This window comes from Biomphalaria glabrata, chromosome 13, assembly GCF_947242115.1.
Source record: "Biomphalaria glabrata chromosome 13, xgBioGlab47.1, whole genome shotgun sequence".
NCBI lineage: Eukaryota > Metazoa > Mollusca > Gastropoda > Planorbidae > Biomphalaria > Biomphalaria glabrata.
This window is the reverse complement of record NC_074723.1, coordinates 28,762,526-28,777,581: the sequence shown is the minus strand read 5'-3', so window position 1 is coordinate 28,777,581 and position 15,056 is coordinate 28,762,526. Positions and strand designations below refer to the sequence as shown.

Sequence of the window (15,056 nt, the reverse complement as noted above, 5' to 3'; positions counted from 1 at the left end):
ACATTTTACCATGCATCAACATGCATTTATAAAAGACATGCTCTATCCTCTCTGTCTCTAGCTTCAGCATTGACAGGGTGAATAAAAAATTTTTCATGCAATCCTTTCAACATTGACATTGCCTCAATAAACCGTATTAAAGCTAATCATTTGCAAGCTTTCTTGCATTATGCAACTATAATCCATATAAGAATATAATATAATAATAACCATAATAGCGATACATAATCAGATATTATTTAACATTAATTCCACTCCAATGGTCACAACAGTTATCATGATTGATTGATTGACTACAATAAAGTAGTCTCAAAAATCACTGAGTGATTGAGAAAAAAAATCTTTCTTGTGAGGCTGATATTTTTCAAGAACTTGAAAACAGCTTAAAAAATGTTTTAATTTCTGGAGATATCTATATCTAGATCTCCATCCTCAGTTTAGATCAAGTCATGCATGAATAAAAGGATGATTCCGCATTTTAATATATATTTATATATTTAAGGGTTGGCAATTGTGCTAAAAAAAAAAAAACTAGCATCGAAGTTCTGCCTCTGGATTAATAAATCTATTCTAGATCTACATTCTACTTTCTAGATCTAATATATAGTCTATAGATCTAGATCTATCTATTCTATTTTTAACTGTAAAAATGAATATCCAGATCTAGCTAACACATTTATAAAAATTTTCAAAGTAAATAAGTTGAATCTAATCTAGGCTATATACTATATTGCTTTACTACGCTCAGTTAGAGTCAGTTTAGCACACTACTAGATCTAGTGACTTACTAGTCATTCACTGATTCAGTGGCGTCCATGCTCACTCACAATCACTAATTAAAGAAAATTAAGACTAATAAATAAATAATCATATAGTGACACAGAATATAGTTTAGAGTGTGAGACTTGACTTGTCACTTTGTTAGCCGTTACTAGTTAGGAGTGTTTCACTGTTTAGTGTTTGAGATTGAATTTGAAGTGACTTTGTCTTTAGACTTTACTCAGATTTACTGTCACTTAAGACACTTTTACTTTAGTTTAGACTTACACTTACAGATGATGTGAGATCAGAATTTTAATTTACTCAGAGCTATAATTATAATACTAGATCTATGTTTTTGAAAATGTATTTGGGTGTAATATACTTTATTTATACAGAATAACTTAGAAAGAATCTAGCCCTATTTCAATTTGGGCCATAGACTTAGCCTTTAGTTTAGGCCATTCATTATAATCTTGATTCATTACTTGGAAAATGATATTGAAACTGATAGCTCATCTAAAATATCTAGATCTATCATCTAGTTGTTTTTCTAGTATTTGATCTGACTGAGATAAATGTACCTAATCAACTAATCTAGAATCTACATTAAATCTTATCTAAAATTCTAGAGATAGACTGACTGTAGAGTCACTGACAACTCTAAATTATGACTAAATCTTGGTTACTCCCATCTAAAGTATTTAGTATTTATTTTGCCCAACTAAACTGACTTCAGTTCTCTATAAACTATTAGACTAATATTAGTATTAGACTATTAGTAATACTACAAAAAAACAACAACAAACAACTACCAACTAGATCTAGATTATTCTAGATCTATAATTCACTGAATCTAGCTTAGCCTCAGTACTAGTAGATTTTTATAGCACTAGAAATAGTATATAATATTTAAGGGTATTAAGCCTAGCCATGGGATTTTAAAATTTGAGTTACAATTTTAAAAATTAATATTTACATTATAATGTAATTCAAAAGACTTTTAGTACTTTTGCCACTTTTGGTTGATTATACCTGAAAAAGTAAAACGAAATCCTGATCAAGTTATAAAAATCTAAAGTAAAATACCTAAAAAAAAATTTAGAGTAAAATACTCCTTGTGGACATGTCATGATTACCACCATTTTTACTTCATAGTTTTGCAATGGTTTGACATAGGAAGAAAATCAAAGTGGCAAGATGAGTGTATCAGACATTTGTCAATAAAACTTACTGATACCTGCTGGGGCTGGTTTCCCTAAATAAGTAAAAATTATCTTTCAGTTTGAGTATGTATCATGTGTAATAGAGCTTGTCCAGGCCTTAGTAGCCTCCATTACTGAAGTTGAGTTTGTAAATCAAGTCAGGGCACCTCATATGACTCCATCATCTGCAGGCTTTTGGGTTTTGTCTCAACAATGAAACCTCTAATTCTCCTTTTGGTGGATTAAACTCTACTCTTTCAAGTGAATATTAATTACTGTTTTGGGCAGGATGTGGAAGGTGGATTAGGGTTTGGCTTGTCTAAAGATATGGATGCTAATAGCAATTATAGTTTCAGGCAGAACTTAAGATGTGGTGTAAATACACTCTCCCAGATCTGAGCTGGTTGAGGGTTGTGTTAATGAATTTTTTAAAATTTGGGATGTGGGTGTGGGGATGCAACAATAGAAATTTGAGAAATACTGGCTTATAGTTTTGACGGGACTTGGGATGTGGATTCTAAATTTAATAAGTTATTAGAATATCAGGCATGATTTGAGATATGCATACTGAGTGGGATATAGGGGGTCTTTGTTGATTAGACTTAGGGGACTCATATGGTATGGAGTTGTGGTTAACCTTATCCGCTAAACCTTGTCTATCAAAAAAGAAAATCAAATAGATGGGAAAATGCAGATAAAAAAATGTAAATATCTTTTAAAACTCTTTTAACATATAATATTTAATGATGTCCACAAGTGAAAAATCCACCATTAAATTATTTTGGGCTAACATTAGTTATGAAATATGTTATTCAAAATATAATATGCTTATTCAGTATATTTGAAAACATGTGACACTAAGCAATGACTAAAGGGAGTTCATCTCTGTAAAAAAAACAGGTGGAATGTTGAATTCTGGCAAACGTTGGAGTGAAAAAAAACTCAAACCTTTGTCATTTCAATGAAAACCAAAGTAACCTAACTTGGAAAGGTATAGAAATAGATCATGTGCAATACCGTTACAAATCATTTTTTGCGGGATGTGTGGCAGAGAGGCTTAAACTGCTTGGCAGAGTTGTGTTTTACTTAGCGCATAAAAGCTTCACAGAAAACCTAAAGAGATTGAACCAAGCACTCTGAGCATACTATAAGCATATAAAAGCTTTTAAAAAAAACAAGAACATAAAAATAAGGATATAGGACAATCAAATGGTTGTCCTGCCCGCAAATGCTGGTAAAATTGGGAAGTCTGCAAGGGACATGTTACTCAGTTATGTATTCAGATCATTTTATTGAATCAGAAAAAAAAAACAATTATTTTTTTTTACAATATATCTTCTTCCCAGCATTATTACTAAATCAATAGACACACAAAACAATACATTATATAAAGCATAATATATGGATTTTAATACTAGGCTTTGACTTGTGATAATAAGAACGAAAACAAGTCTCTAAACATGAAGTAATTGTTTGCTGTTCTACAAAGTATGGTACATTATATCAACATATAAACAAATGATAGGGGCTCGATATTATTATCACAAGGTAAATGTATATTATATAGTTTACTTAAATGTATTTTTTTCAAAGTTAATCATTTTAGTTCTTAAATAATTGTTTTTAAGGCTGAGTTGAATTACAAGGAAACAATCTCATTAAAAACAACATTATAAATCACCTTAAGAAAACAACTGATCCAACATGTCTGGGGAAGATGACTGGGGAGACCTGATCACAAAGCAAGAAAAGGGACTTACTGAAAAGGTTAACACAACTTTTATTCTTAAATATATGGTACTTAAGCGCATCAGAAAAATTAATCATCATGCATGGGGAAAAAATATTTAAAATTTATTTGCATTTTTTTTTAGATTGAATCTCTTACCATTAAAAAAGAAAGTGGTGAAAATTCTTCTGCTAGTAAAGACGTCAGCCCTAGTGGGTCTCATTCTGAGACATCCCAGCCCAGTGAAAGTCGGGACGATGCTGAAGAAAAAGGTATCAGTTATAGATCTTATTTTTTTTTTACCTATTAGATGATATATATATATATATATGGCTCCTTCTGTCTCGGAAGACAATGGATGCGCCCAGATGAGTCACTGGCTTTGGTTGCGTCTTGATATGGGGCAGAATCTGGAGTGACTGATCTAGCCAATTCTGGAGCGGCAGAGTTTGCCACAGTTCGTGCATGTATATTCATCTGTCCTAGGGCTAGCTGACAGGGCAGATTTCTTTTTCTTTCTCTTGGCTAACGCAGCTTCATTTCTCTTGCATTCAGCCAAGTTCGTACCAGTACGTACAGTCTATCTCCATGCTGTCTGGTCTTGGGCTGTCTCCTCCCACATACTTTGGTCGATGCCAGTGGCTCTCATGTCTCGCTTGCAGACCCCTCTGTAGGTTAGTCTTGGGAAGCCCTTGGGCCTGACTCTGCAAGCTCAGTGTATAGGATGTCTTTAGGGATTTTTCCATCTGGCATGCAAGTGACATGTCCAAGCCAGCGAAGTCTTCTCTGTTGAAGGAGAGCATAGATGCTGTGCATGTTGGCCCGTGTCAAAACTTCCTGGTTGGTGACATGCTCCCTCCAGGAGATGCACATTATGTGTCGCAGGCAGCATAGGTGGAAGCTATTTAATCAGTGTTCTTGACGCATGTAAGTTGCCCATCTCTCACTGCCATAAAGAAGTCTGCTCAGAACGCAGGCATTGTAGACCAGGATTTTTGTTGCAGTAGTCAATTTGGTATTTTCCCACACACGCTTGGAGAGTTTTGCCATTGCTGCAGAAGCTTTTCCTATTCTTTTTGTCAGCTCAGTGTCTAAATCTAGGTTGCTGGCTATTGTTGTTCCCAAATATGTGAATTCCTGCACCGTCGTAAGTGTGTGATTTCCATTATGCATCACTGGTATTTCTGCGACATCTTGTGCCTGGATTTCAGTCTTGGAGAGGTTTATTGTAAGGCTAAACTTTTGACAAGTAACTGCCAGAGCATTCTCAAGCCTCTGCAATCCTACTAAGATCCACTGGACTTCACACCAGCAAGTGTGCCCTACTCAAGTTAAAATTATCATGCATTGCAAATGGAGCGATGGGTAGAGCACTATGTAGAACTTAACCAGATTGAAAATGTCATCTCACCAACTGCTTTGTCTAACTTCCCGCCACTTTCAGTTTTGAGTGAATTAGACGAAACACCCTCTGTAAAGGAACTGAGCACAGCCATTAACATGCTTGCACACGGGAAAGCACCCAGAGGAGATGGTATTCCTGCAGAAGCCATTCAGGCTTGAAGGCTTGCCCTAATCAAGCCACTCCATGAACTTCTAAGTTAGTGCTGGGAGCAAGGAATAGTCCCCCAGGAATTGAAGGATTCCAACATAGTAACAATTTACAAAAATAAGGGCGACCACTCCGATTGTAACAGTTATAGAGGCATTGCCCTTCTTAGCATAGTTGGGAAGGCTTATACTGAAGCGGCTGCAGATCTTGGCAGAACGAGTTTACCCAGAATCGCAGTGTGGCTTTAGGGCCGGTAGATCCACAACAGATATGATCTTCTCCCTGTGGCAGCTACAGGAGAAAAGCAGAGAACAAAGGCAGCCCCTCTTTATAACTTTTATTGACTTGACCAAGGGTTAGAGAGAATCAGCTGTCCAAACAAGCTACGGAAACTAGTGTCAGCTTTTCATGAAAATATGCAGGGCACTGTACAGTTTGACAGTTCTGCCTCTAGGCCATTCTCCATCAAGAGCAGAGTAAAACAAGAATGTGTTCTGGCTCCAACACTATTCGGCATCTTCTTTTCAGTTGTACTCACCAGCGCTTTTAAATCCCTGGAAGATAACATATATATCCACAGTAGTTCAGATGGAAAGCTATTTAATCTGGCACGCCTTAAAGCTAAAACAAAGATTATCTTGATCTGGGAACTGCTGTTTGCTGATGATGTCTCACTCATATCTCATCAGTTATAGATCTTAATTTTTTTTTACCTATGATAAATTGTAAATAATATTAGAGGTGACTTGGAGACTAGTTATAATGAATACCAGTAGCTTGAAATATTTACTGCCTGTATAAGAACCTTTATTTATTATATGACAATTTTAATACTGACCTTATATCTTTAATATGCTTCCTGTGTAAAGTTTTCTTTAAAATGATACACATTTCCTTTTTTCAAATTTCACTGCTCATTGGTAAAAAAAAAAAATTTGTCTTCTTCTTCTCCCCTCCCCTTTCCCAAATCCTAAAAAATTAGTCATTACCATTTAAACTTCTAATTTCTTAACCTTTCAGATGTGTCCAAGAGTGATATTTCCTTACTACAAAAACTGCTCCACTCAAAACTAGTGCAGTCCAAATCTGACATTGAAGTATTGAGGAAGGATCCAACATCTCCACTTTACTCAGTCAAGTCCTTTGAAGCTCTTCATTTGTAAGTCAACACAAGAGCTAAGTAACCCTACCTTCAAAATCACAAACATAGAAATCTATAAGAGAATTTTCTTTCTGTGATCATCGTAAAAAAACAACTAACTTAAGTTTAATTTCTCACTTGTTTAAGGCCTTCCTGCATCAGTTAGTTGCTGGGCATGACTGTGCTGATGTGCCAAATATCCAAAATATCAAATATCAGTTAATTGCTGTCTACAGGCTGTTAATAAAGCTTTGAATAAGGAATATCATATAGTTAAATAATAGAGATCTGAAGATAGAATATCAGAAAGGCAAACACAACAGCTTGGAAGATGGAATACCTAATAAGCATACAAACATCTTTGAAGATCTAAGCTGAAAAAAACAAAAAACTGTTCTACCTAAACTAAACTAAAATGGACATTTTGGTAACATTGATATGTACACATTGCTATTTTGTCATTTTATATAGGAAACCAGAGTTATTGAAAGGTGTTTATGACATGGGTTTCAATGCTCCGTCCAAGATCCAGGAAACAGCTTTACCAACACTTCTAGCTGATCCGTAAGTCAACTATAAAAGTATGATTATAAATAGTAAACCAAAAAAACACTTGTAACTTTCAATTAACTTTCCTAAGCAGTTTTTTTGATAGAACTAGAATAGTCGAAAATATAGGCCATTTTATGTACTAAAAATTATTGTCATTTAATATTTTCTTTAAATACCTAGTGACTTTTGTCACCTTAGCTAATTTTGAAGCTGAAGGTGTATTCATTTTAAAGGTTGATAAAGGCATTGTGTTACTAGTTCAATTACTTTTCCTCATCAATAACAAGCATCTGTTACTGGAACTAGCTTACCAATAAAGATTTACTCTCCATTGTTAGCTTGTTAAGGGGAGGATTCACCTCAATTATATCAATTTTCTTATTTTTTTTACATTTTTCAGATATGGTTTCTAATGATTATCTATCCATTTCTCTACAGTTTTTCATTATTTTTAGTTATATTAGATGTTTTAAAATATTTTAAAATAATTTTACAAAATATCAAGTGTTCTAATTAATTTAGCTCATTAATTATGCAAAAAATATAAAATAACGTAACTTTTTTATTTTTTGTCCGATTTACAAAATTTTTTCACTACCATTCTCATCTGAAATGCTAGAATCCTATTTGTATCAACAGTATAATTAGTTGTAAAATGAATTACCATTGGTCGAATAAACACATTTCCTGTAAGTAAGAATTATTCCGACCAATCAGCGAGCTCTTTGCAAAAGCTTATGGTAGCTTTACCATAAACAGTTCCGGCGCATGCTTTTGTTTACATCGCTAGTCTAGTGTTTATTTCTTCAATATTATATAGATATAATGATAAAGTGTGATCTAATAAAAGAAGGAAGAAGTCAATAAAAGCATAAATTTAGAGTGAATAAATATACTGGAAGATGAAAACAATCTAGACTTAGTGGCTATGACTAGTACTAGATCTAGTACCGGTAGGGAACCTAATGTTGAAGAAATAGCTGAGACTACTATAGTACTAGATCTAGGTCTAATGAAGGAGACTATCATGAAACTGATGTTATTGATGTATGTTTCTTTATCTAGATCTAGTTCAAAACTAAAATATAGTGTATCTATAACTAAGGAGAGTAGACCTACTGAAGTTCTAATTTAAAAGGATATCTATTTGTTGACATTCAAGCCCTTATTAATTTCCTTGATACAACTATTACAATATCACGTACTTATGCTAATCAATTATAAAAATAAAATCAGGATGAAAACCATGTGTAAACTAGATCTAAATATCCCCAGACTATTCAGTAAATGAAAGAAAATGAGGCTTGTCAAGTAAGATAGTTTTTCATTGCAGCCATTCTTCAGATGAGTTTTTATTTGAAACTTCTCCCTATGAAAATATAAATATGAGCTTTTAACTAGCTATCTATTGTGTAGTTATCAACAGAGATACAGAGTCACAGATCCCTAGTCCATATGAATATTGCAGCCCAACCCAACTGAAAGTACTGCTAATGAAAGCATGTTGACAGCAGCTAAACAAAAATGAAAAAAAAAACATGTACAGATAACCGCATCATGTGATGGTCTATGACATAGAAGAGGCTTAATAAGCAAAAATGGAATAGCAACTGTTCTATCTTTCAATCCTCATAAAGCCAGTAAAGTTTTACATTTTGAGGTTATGTCTAACTAATTATTGTGATGTTTGTACCAAACCTAAAAAAATACTTTCATCAGAAATCTTCATTGAAAGGGGTTTCAGTGTTGGACACTATTGTAAATAGAGATGTCACTCGTTGAACAAAAGGCAGATAAAGGCTTGGGGGGGGGGGGGGTCCAAAACATAGAAAAATACACAAAGTAATAGTAAAAAGGCAGGATAAAAGAATGCAAGTGGAATAAAAGGCCATGGCAGATGATTCACATTTCTGGGGGGCTTTTAAGTTAGTATTCATTGGAAAAAAAAAGATTTTTTCCCTTTATATTTCAGTTTTCTCCATTTTAATTTTTTTGACAAATTTCTTGACATGGATTCAAATTATTTCAAAAGTTGTGTATATATCTTTATGAAAATTGGCACATATCAAGGATAGTATGTTTTGAACACACCCTACTACTTTGGCTTTAATTAAATGAAAAGTTTTAAAATTATGGTTATTTGTAAAATGTTATTTTGAGTTTTTTGCTTACAAAAAAAAACCCATAAACAAAAAAAATATTTTCAAAGGGTAATACACTTCAGAATATAATAATTTTAGTAGGGCATGTTGATAATATATGTATAAACATATTTGGAAAGTTTCAGCTCAAAATCTTTTATACTTTTTGAGAAATTTGTTCCCAAATGTTTGTTACTATTTATAGTAACACGCAGTGGTGACGTCATACTAAATGTCAAAATTGACTTTTTTTTTACTCGTTTTATGTGTTTATCAAACTATTTGGAAACTTTCATTGTATTTTCAGTCCAACCAACATGATAGCACAGAGTCAGAGTGGTACAGGTAAAACAGCAGCCTTTGTCTTGACAATGTTGAGCAGAGTGGATGTCAGTAAAAACTATCCTCAGGTAACTTTGTATTTACACTCATTACCCCCCCTGAAAGCAAGTATGCAGTAAAGAAACTTTGTTGTTAGACTTGAACTCATTTTATAACTAGTTTTTTTACTTATGCAAAAGTATGTAGCTGATTGCTTAAATTAAACTGCAGATATTTATCTAGTTTGAGTTGTATTCATCTGGTAACAACTTTCTTTACCCTCACTGCTTAGTTTGTAGTTGGTCATGTATCAGCACTTGTCATGTTATTTTATCATTATTGTCCCCAGTGTTTATGTTTAGCTCCAACCTATGAACTAGCACTACAGATTGGAGAGGTCACTAAAGAAATGAGTAAATTTATGAGTGGCTTACGGATTGTGCATGCAGTCAGGGGTGAAAGAGGTGGGTAAAACATTGTCACTTTCATACAACCATATAATAAATGATCAAACAATACAAGTACCAACATTAAATGTTGGGACATCAACAGAAGTACATTCAAAAGTGTTGGTTGCAATCTACAGCATCTTTGACTTAAGACAGTTCCTGTTTGTTGTAAAGTTGACTCCCAGTTAAATCAGTGTAGTGAAGATTATGGGGCATGGCTGTGTGGTACAGCGCTTGGCTTCCGAACTGAGGATTCCTGAGTTTGAATCCTGCTGAAGAGTGGAATTCTGAACATTGGGATTTTTAGATGACCCTGAGTCCACCCAACTCAAATGATTGTCAGACGTACTTTGGGGATGTAAGAGCAGTTGACACCCTTGTTGACTGTCAGCCATAGAAAGGGTTGAGCTTTATATCATCTGCGCCCATAGATTGCAAGGTCTGAAAGGGAAACTCTTTTACCATCTAGTGAAGATTTTGATGGTGGATGTGATTTAATCTCCCTTTTCCTATAAAAAAAAAAGGATTTTTGATGAAGACCCAGGTTTGACCTCGATATGTTGCAGATAATGTCTATGAGTCTGCAATGGGTTAATTTCATTTCTTTAACAATGGTCATGCACACAAACTGAAGCCAGCTGGGAAGGTTTCTGTTTAATTAATTTTTTTTTCCTTAATCTAGACTACATGACGTAAGTTATTCATCTAATCAACATTTTTAACTGACTGTAACATCCAAACATCCAAAGTTTATTTTCATTCCTTCTGAATGTTTCAGTGAGTAGAGGAGACAAACTGGACTGTCACATATTGATTGGTACACCAGGCACTACTCAAGACTGGGCCACAAGGTTTGGTGCATTTGATTTGAAAAAAATCAAAGTTTTTGTGCTGGATGAAGCAGATGTGATGATTAGTTTGCAAGGACACCAGGACCAGTCCTACAGATTACAGAAGTAAGTTAATTCTTTGGTAGCTCTAAAAATTTCAGCATTACTATATAATCTCGAACCTTATTTTTGTCTTAAAGAACACAAAATCAAATGTGTATTTTTGTATTATAACTTTGTATATCAGTTAATGTAGCTAATGATTATAAGTAATTATGGTAAATAGTTTGGATTATTATAATTGAGTGGTCTTAATTAACTAATATAGTCATATACCATTTTTTGTTGGTACTTTGGTTCCAAATTTAGAATGTAGCATATAATCATTGCTATAAACCAGGTTTCATTTTTTAATTCCCTTTCATATTAATTTTTGTTATCTTTAACTTAAACAACTTTGAATCACTTTCTATCTTTAGTTTTAAACAATATATAAATCACTCTCCAATTTCCTATCTATATCTTACAACAAAAGTGATTCACTCTCATATTTTTGTTTACCTATAACTTGAACCAGTCTAACCATCATACTCAGTTTATTTTGATTTTCGTTTTAAGAGGTCTCTCACCCAACTGTCAGATGTTGTTGTTTTCTGCTACTTATGATGAATCTGTTATGGCTTTTGCTGAGAAAATAATCCCTAATGACCCTGTGATTATAAAGTTACGTCGTGAAGAGGAGAGTCTTGACAACATTAAACAGTATTACATTGAGTGCAGCAGCCAGGAGGAGAAATTTGAAGCCTTGTCCAACATTTATGGGGCCATTTCCATTGGCCAGTCTATGATCTTCTGTGCTGTAAGTTAACATAAGCCAATAAAAAACATATAATAATTAATATAAGAATTGGTTTATGACCGCAGGAATCAATTACAATCAACAATTGGTATTATTTCTTGTCTTTTGGTCTTTTTTTTTTTAAATTGTAATTTCCCATTGGTGATATTTAAACAGACTAGACGGACAGCTAGCACTCTGGCCGAAAAGATGACCAAAGATGGACATGCTGTTGGTCTGTTGTCTGGAGAGCTGCCTATAGAAATGAGAGCTGATATCATTAAAAGGTTTAGAGATGGGAAAGAGAAAGTCTTGATTACAACCAATGTATCTGCTCGAGGTCAGTGGCTTGTATCAGACTTCATTGGTGACATTTATTTTACCTAGTTTAAAAAGAGTGAAAAGTATGAAAATAAAATAAATCTTATTACATTTGTGAGACTATTTCTTGATTGACAGTTTACTATGTTTACTCCTGAGTGGATGTGAGAAATCTTATATGTTGAGTTAGATGACTTGAATCTAATTGTTGACTATTTCTTGATGCAGGTATTGATGTGGAGCAAGTCACAGTAGTTGTCAACTTTGACCTCCCTATAACCCCAGACAACAAGCCTGATTGTGAAACCTACTTGCACAGAATTGGCAGGACAGGAAGGTTTGGGAAGAACGGCATCGCCATTAATTTTGTTGATGGCCAGCGCTCCATGACTACAATGAGATATATAGAGAAACATTTTGGTGAGTACAAGCAAGGTGTCTACAGCACGAAGTTTGGAAAATAAATGAAAGTTTGAATGGGTGTTATTTAAAGTATTTTGAAAGCTTCCTTTTTGACTTTATTTTAGCAAGCTTCCTTATAGTCATTTAATGTCTGTGTCAAATACATTTACGTTGTTGTTTTTTTTTTTGTTTCAAGGTAAGTATTTACTCAATCAACTCCTTTAAACCAGGTCATTCAATCCCAGCAAGTTTTTTTGGCAATCAATTATCTTATCTTAATTGTTCTATGTAGCTATATTTGTGCATGTTACAGTATTTTGTCAAACCTTGAAGAACTAGACAATGCCTATTTTGTTCAAAAGCACCCACTAAAATTTTGTCAGCCAACTTCCTTGCTTTCCTGCTGTCTAATGAGATATGTGGAGAGTTCTTGTGATGAAGAGCCCTTGCAGAAGATAGGTGCAAGCTATGAAAACTTAGTGGACAATGACTTTGCACTAGATATGGCAGAATATGCAGGTTACATCTTAGTTTGTGTGGTCATCTGAAGTACTGCACTCATCCTTAATCTTGAAATCTATGCCTTTTAATGGCCACATGTTAAATCTCCATTGTATTGCATAGGACACTACTTAAAATGTACACCTTCTTTTTTCTTGTAGACACTCAAATTACCTTTTTTTACTTCGATAATACTGGTAATAATATTTATTACTTGTATGATTAAACATAAAACATCTTACAATTAGACATTTCTTTTCTCCGCAGGTCGTACTATATCAAAGTTGGATGCAGGAGATTTAGATGCAATTGAGAAAATCAGTTCTTGAATACCCTTTTGTTTTAAAAAAAGAAGTTAGTTGTCTAGCAAGGACATCTGCTGCCATTTTTAGCTGATTTGTTAATGACATAAGCCTCACTCAACTTGTACATCAATAGAATGACTTATTGAATTTTTATTGAGCTTCAAGACATTCATTGTATATAGAATATATTCAATACATCCAACAAACTTATAGATAGGGTACAATCAGTATAGTCTATAGTTGTTAAGAACAATGTAAAAAAAAATTATATGATTACTGAACATTGTTTAGAAAAATATGGCTTAAGTAGTTTAGTATTTTATACTTTGTACATACATATTGCTTAGTTGTTTTTACAATTCACGTTATTAAGGCTGAACAAGTTTTTATCCAACTAGGCTATTTCAAGTGTGGGAAAACAGAATTTAGCTTTTATCATTAACTTTTCAGAAAAATTTATAAAGTCTTGCACATTTTCCTGACTCCTAATGGTATTCCACTCCTTGCTTAAATGTCCCAATTTGGTGGTTGGGGAATGGTAATACAAGTCAATGATAGATCTATTTTAAATGATAGTCTTATTTGAAGATGTAATCACATAAAAAGCTTTTGTAATTTTGTCCTTTGTAAATGTAACATTTCAAAGTTTATTTCTATAGAATTGTGTTTATTAATAATAGACTCAATATTTTTATTATTATACTAAAAGTATAATATTGTTTCATAGTTCTGAATTTCAAACTTCCACTACTAGAAATGTAATAGTAAACATTGAATGAAGTTTTTAATATATGAATTTTAATATAAGCCTTCAATCATAGACACCATGATAACCTTGTAAATTTGAAGGACTGGTGATACATTAAATCTACTGTGTTGCTCTATTACATCATTGTCTTGGTCATCTTGCCTTGTATTAGAAAACAATTCTGTAGCTATTGTTCTCTGCACTAGAATTCTTTCTGGTGCTCAATCCAATCTTGGGATGTATTACTTGGCATGGCACCAAGAGACCAACCACCCTTATTGTTATTGTTCTTTTTGTAACTTTGCTGCTGTTCTTTGTAAGCAACTCATTTGACATGTTAATTTTCTGCTCTTGTTTTGGGTTGAAAGTCAAAGTTTTCCAAAAATAAACAAAAAAATTACTGTCACTCTTTCTTGTGTTGTCATAGCTATGAACATTAGACTTTACATTACCCTAACATAAAATAAAAACACAAAAGTTAATCATGTAAACAAATGTATTGAATTGGGCTAAATAGAACTTAACACATACAAAAATGTTATAGACCTCATGAAAAACAACAACCTATAGAATTCAACAGCTTACATATATATTTATATATATATCTTTAAAAAAAATTAGAGGCTAATAGATCAAATGTTTTGCTTTGTACTTTTTGATATTGTTTGGTATGGTGTGAAGCTGAAGAATGCAAGTGTCCAAATGATTGTTGGGTATTTGAAATTAGTTAAATGACTGGGCATCAATGTTTGAATTTTTTTTAACAGCCTTCACTTGTATGAACTCTGTACAAGGACCGTCAGTTTGAACCTCTATTGTTTTTATTCTTTTATTTGTTCTACGTTGGATTCATGTTATGAGATCAGGAGCCCATTTTAAAGTTTCACTGTTTCTGTTTCCAAACAATTGTTTTAGTTCTAGACACAATGAACAATTTGTGTTTTTTTTACAACTACCAATGTATTGTACTTGACAACAATGTGAACTGAATAAAACACTCACTTATTTGGGCATTTGTTTATTTCACTATGCAGCTTTGGATATGTTCTGGGAGGTCTTAGAAAGTAGGTTCACAGAGAAGAAGAGAATTAGAAAGTAAGTTTTAGAAAGTAGAATCTGAGTGAATAGAGATCTTAGCAAGAAAATATAAAAACTTTTATGTAATTAAATTTGTATTACATCTAGTTCAACATTTAATCTGTGTGATTAGAAATATTTGTACCAATTGTTTTTATTTAGCACTATTTCATTCCCCCAAAAGA

The 15,056-nt window shown here is 33.3% G+C and overlaps 1 protein-coding gene across 3 annotated transcripts; it reads left to right on the top strand.

The window, feature by feature from the left end:
* Nucleotides 1–516: 516 nt before the first annotated feature.
* Nucleotides 517–14,801, top strand: LOC106056494 (ATP-dependent RNA helicase DDX19A-like). 3 transcript variants are annotated; one of them, XM_056007353.1, is made up of 12 exons: nucleotides 517–693; nucleotides 3,593–3,731; nucleotides 3,839–3,965; nucleotides 6,266–6,404; nucleotides 6,858–6,950; nucleotides 9,387–9,489; nucleotides 9,750–9,864; nucleotides 10,628–10,805; nucleotides 11,298–11,538; nucleotides 11,695–11,857; nucleotides 12,067–12,258; nucleotides 13,009–14,801. In XM_056007353.1, exons 2-12 carry the CDS (start codon nucleotides 3,669–3,671, stop codon nucleotides 13,068–13,070), a joined length of 1,476 nt encoding a protein of 491 aa, XP_055863328.1. In that variant the 5' UTR covers nucleotides 517–693; nucleotides 3,593–3,668; the 3' UTR covers nucleotides 13,071–14,801. The 3 variants fall into 3 exon arrangements, with proteins under 3 accessions (XP_055863328.1, XP_055863329.1, XP_055863330.1); XM_056007354.1 differs by having other exon boundaries at nucleotides 535–643; XM_056007355.1 differs by lacking the exon at nucleotides 517–693 and adding an exon at nucleotides 880–898.
* Nucleotides 14,802–15,056: the final 255 nt, after the last annotated feature.

Coding starts and splice junctions, on each gene's coding strand:
- LOC106056494 (XM_056007353.1), top strand. CDS start 3,669: ATGTCTGGGGAAGATGACTGGGGAGACCTGATCACAAAGCAAGAAAAG. Junction 11,539..11,694: donor AGTCTATGATCTTCTGTGCT/GTAAGTTAACAT, acceptor ATATTTAAACAG/ACTAGACGGACAGCTAGCAC. Junction 11,858..12,066: donor AACCAATGTATCTGCTCGAG/GTCAGTGGCTTG, acceptor TTCTTGATGCAG/GTATTGATGTGGAGCAAGTC.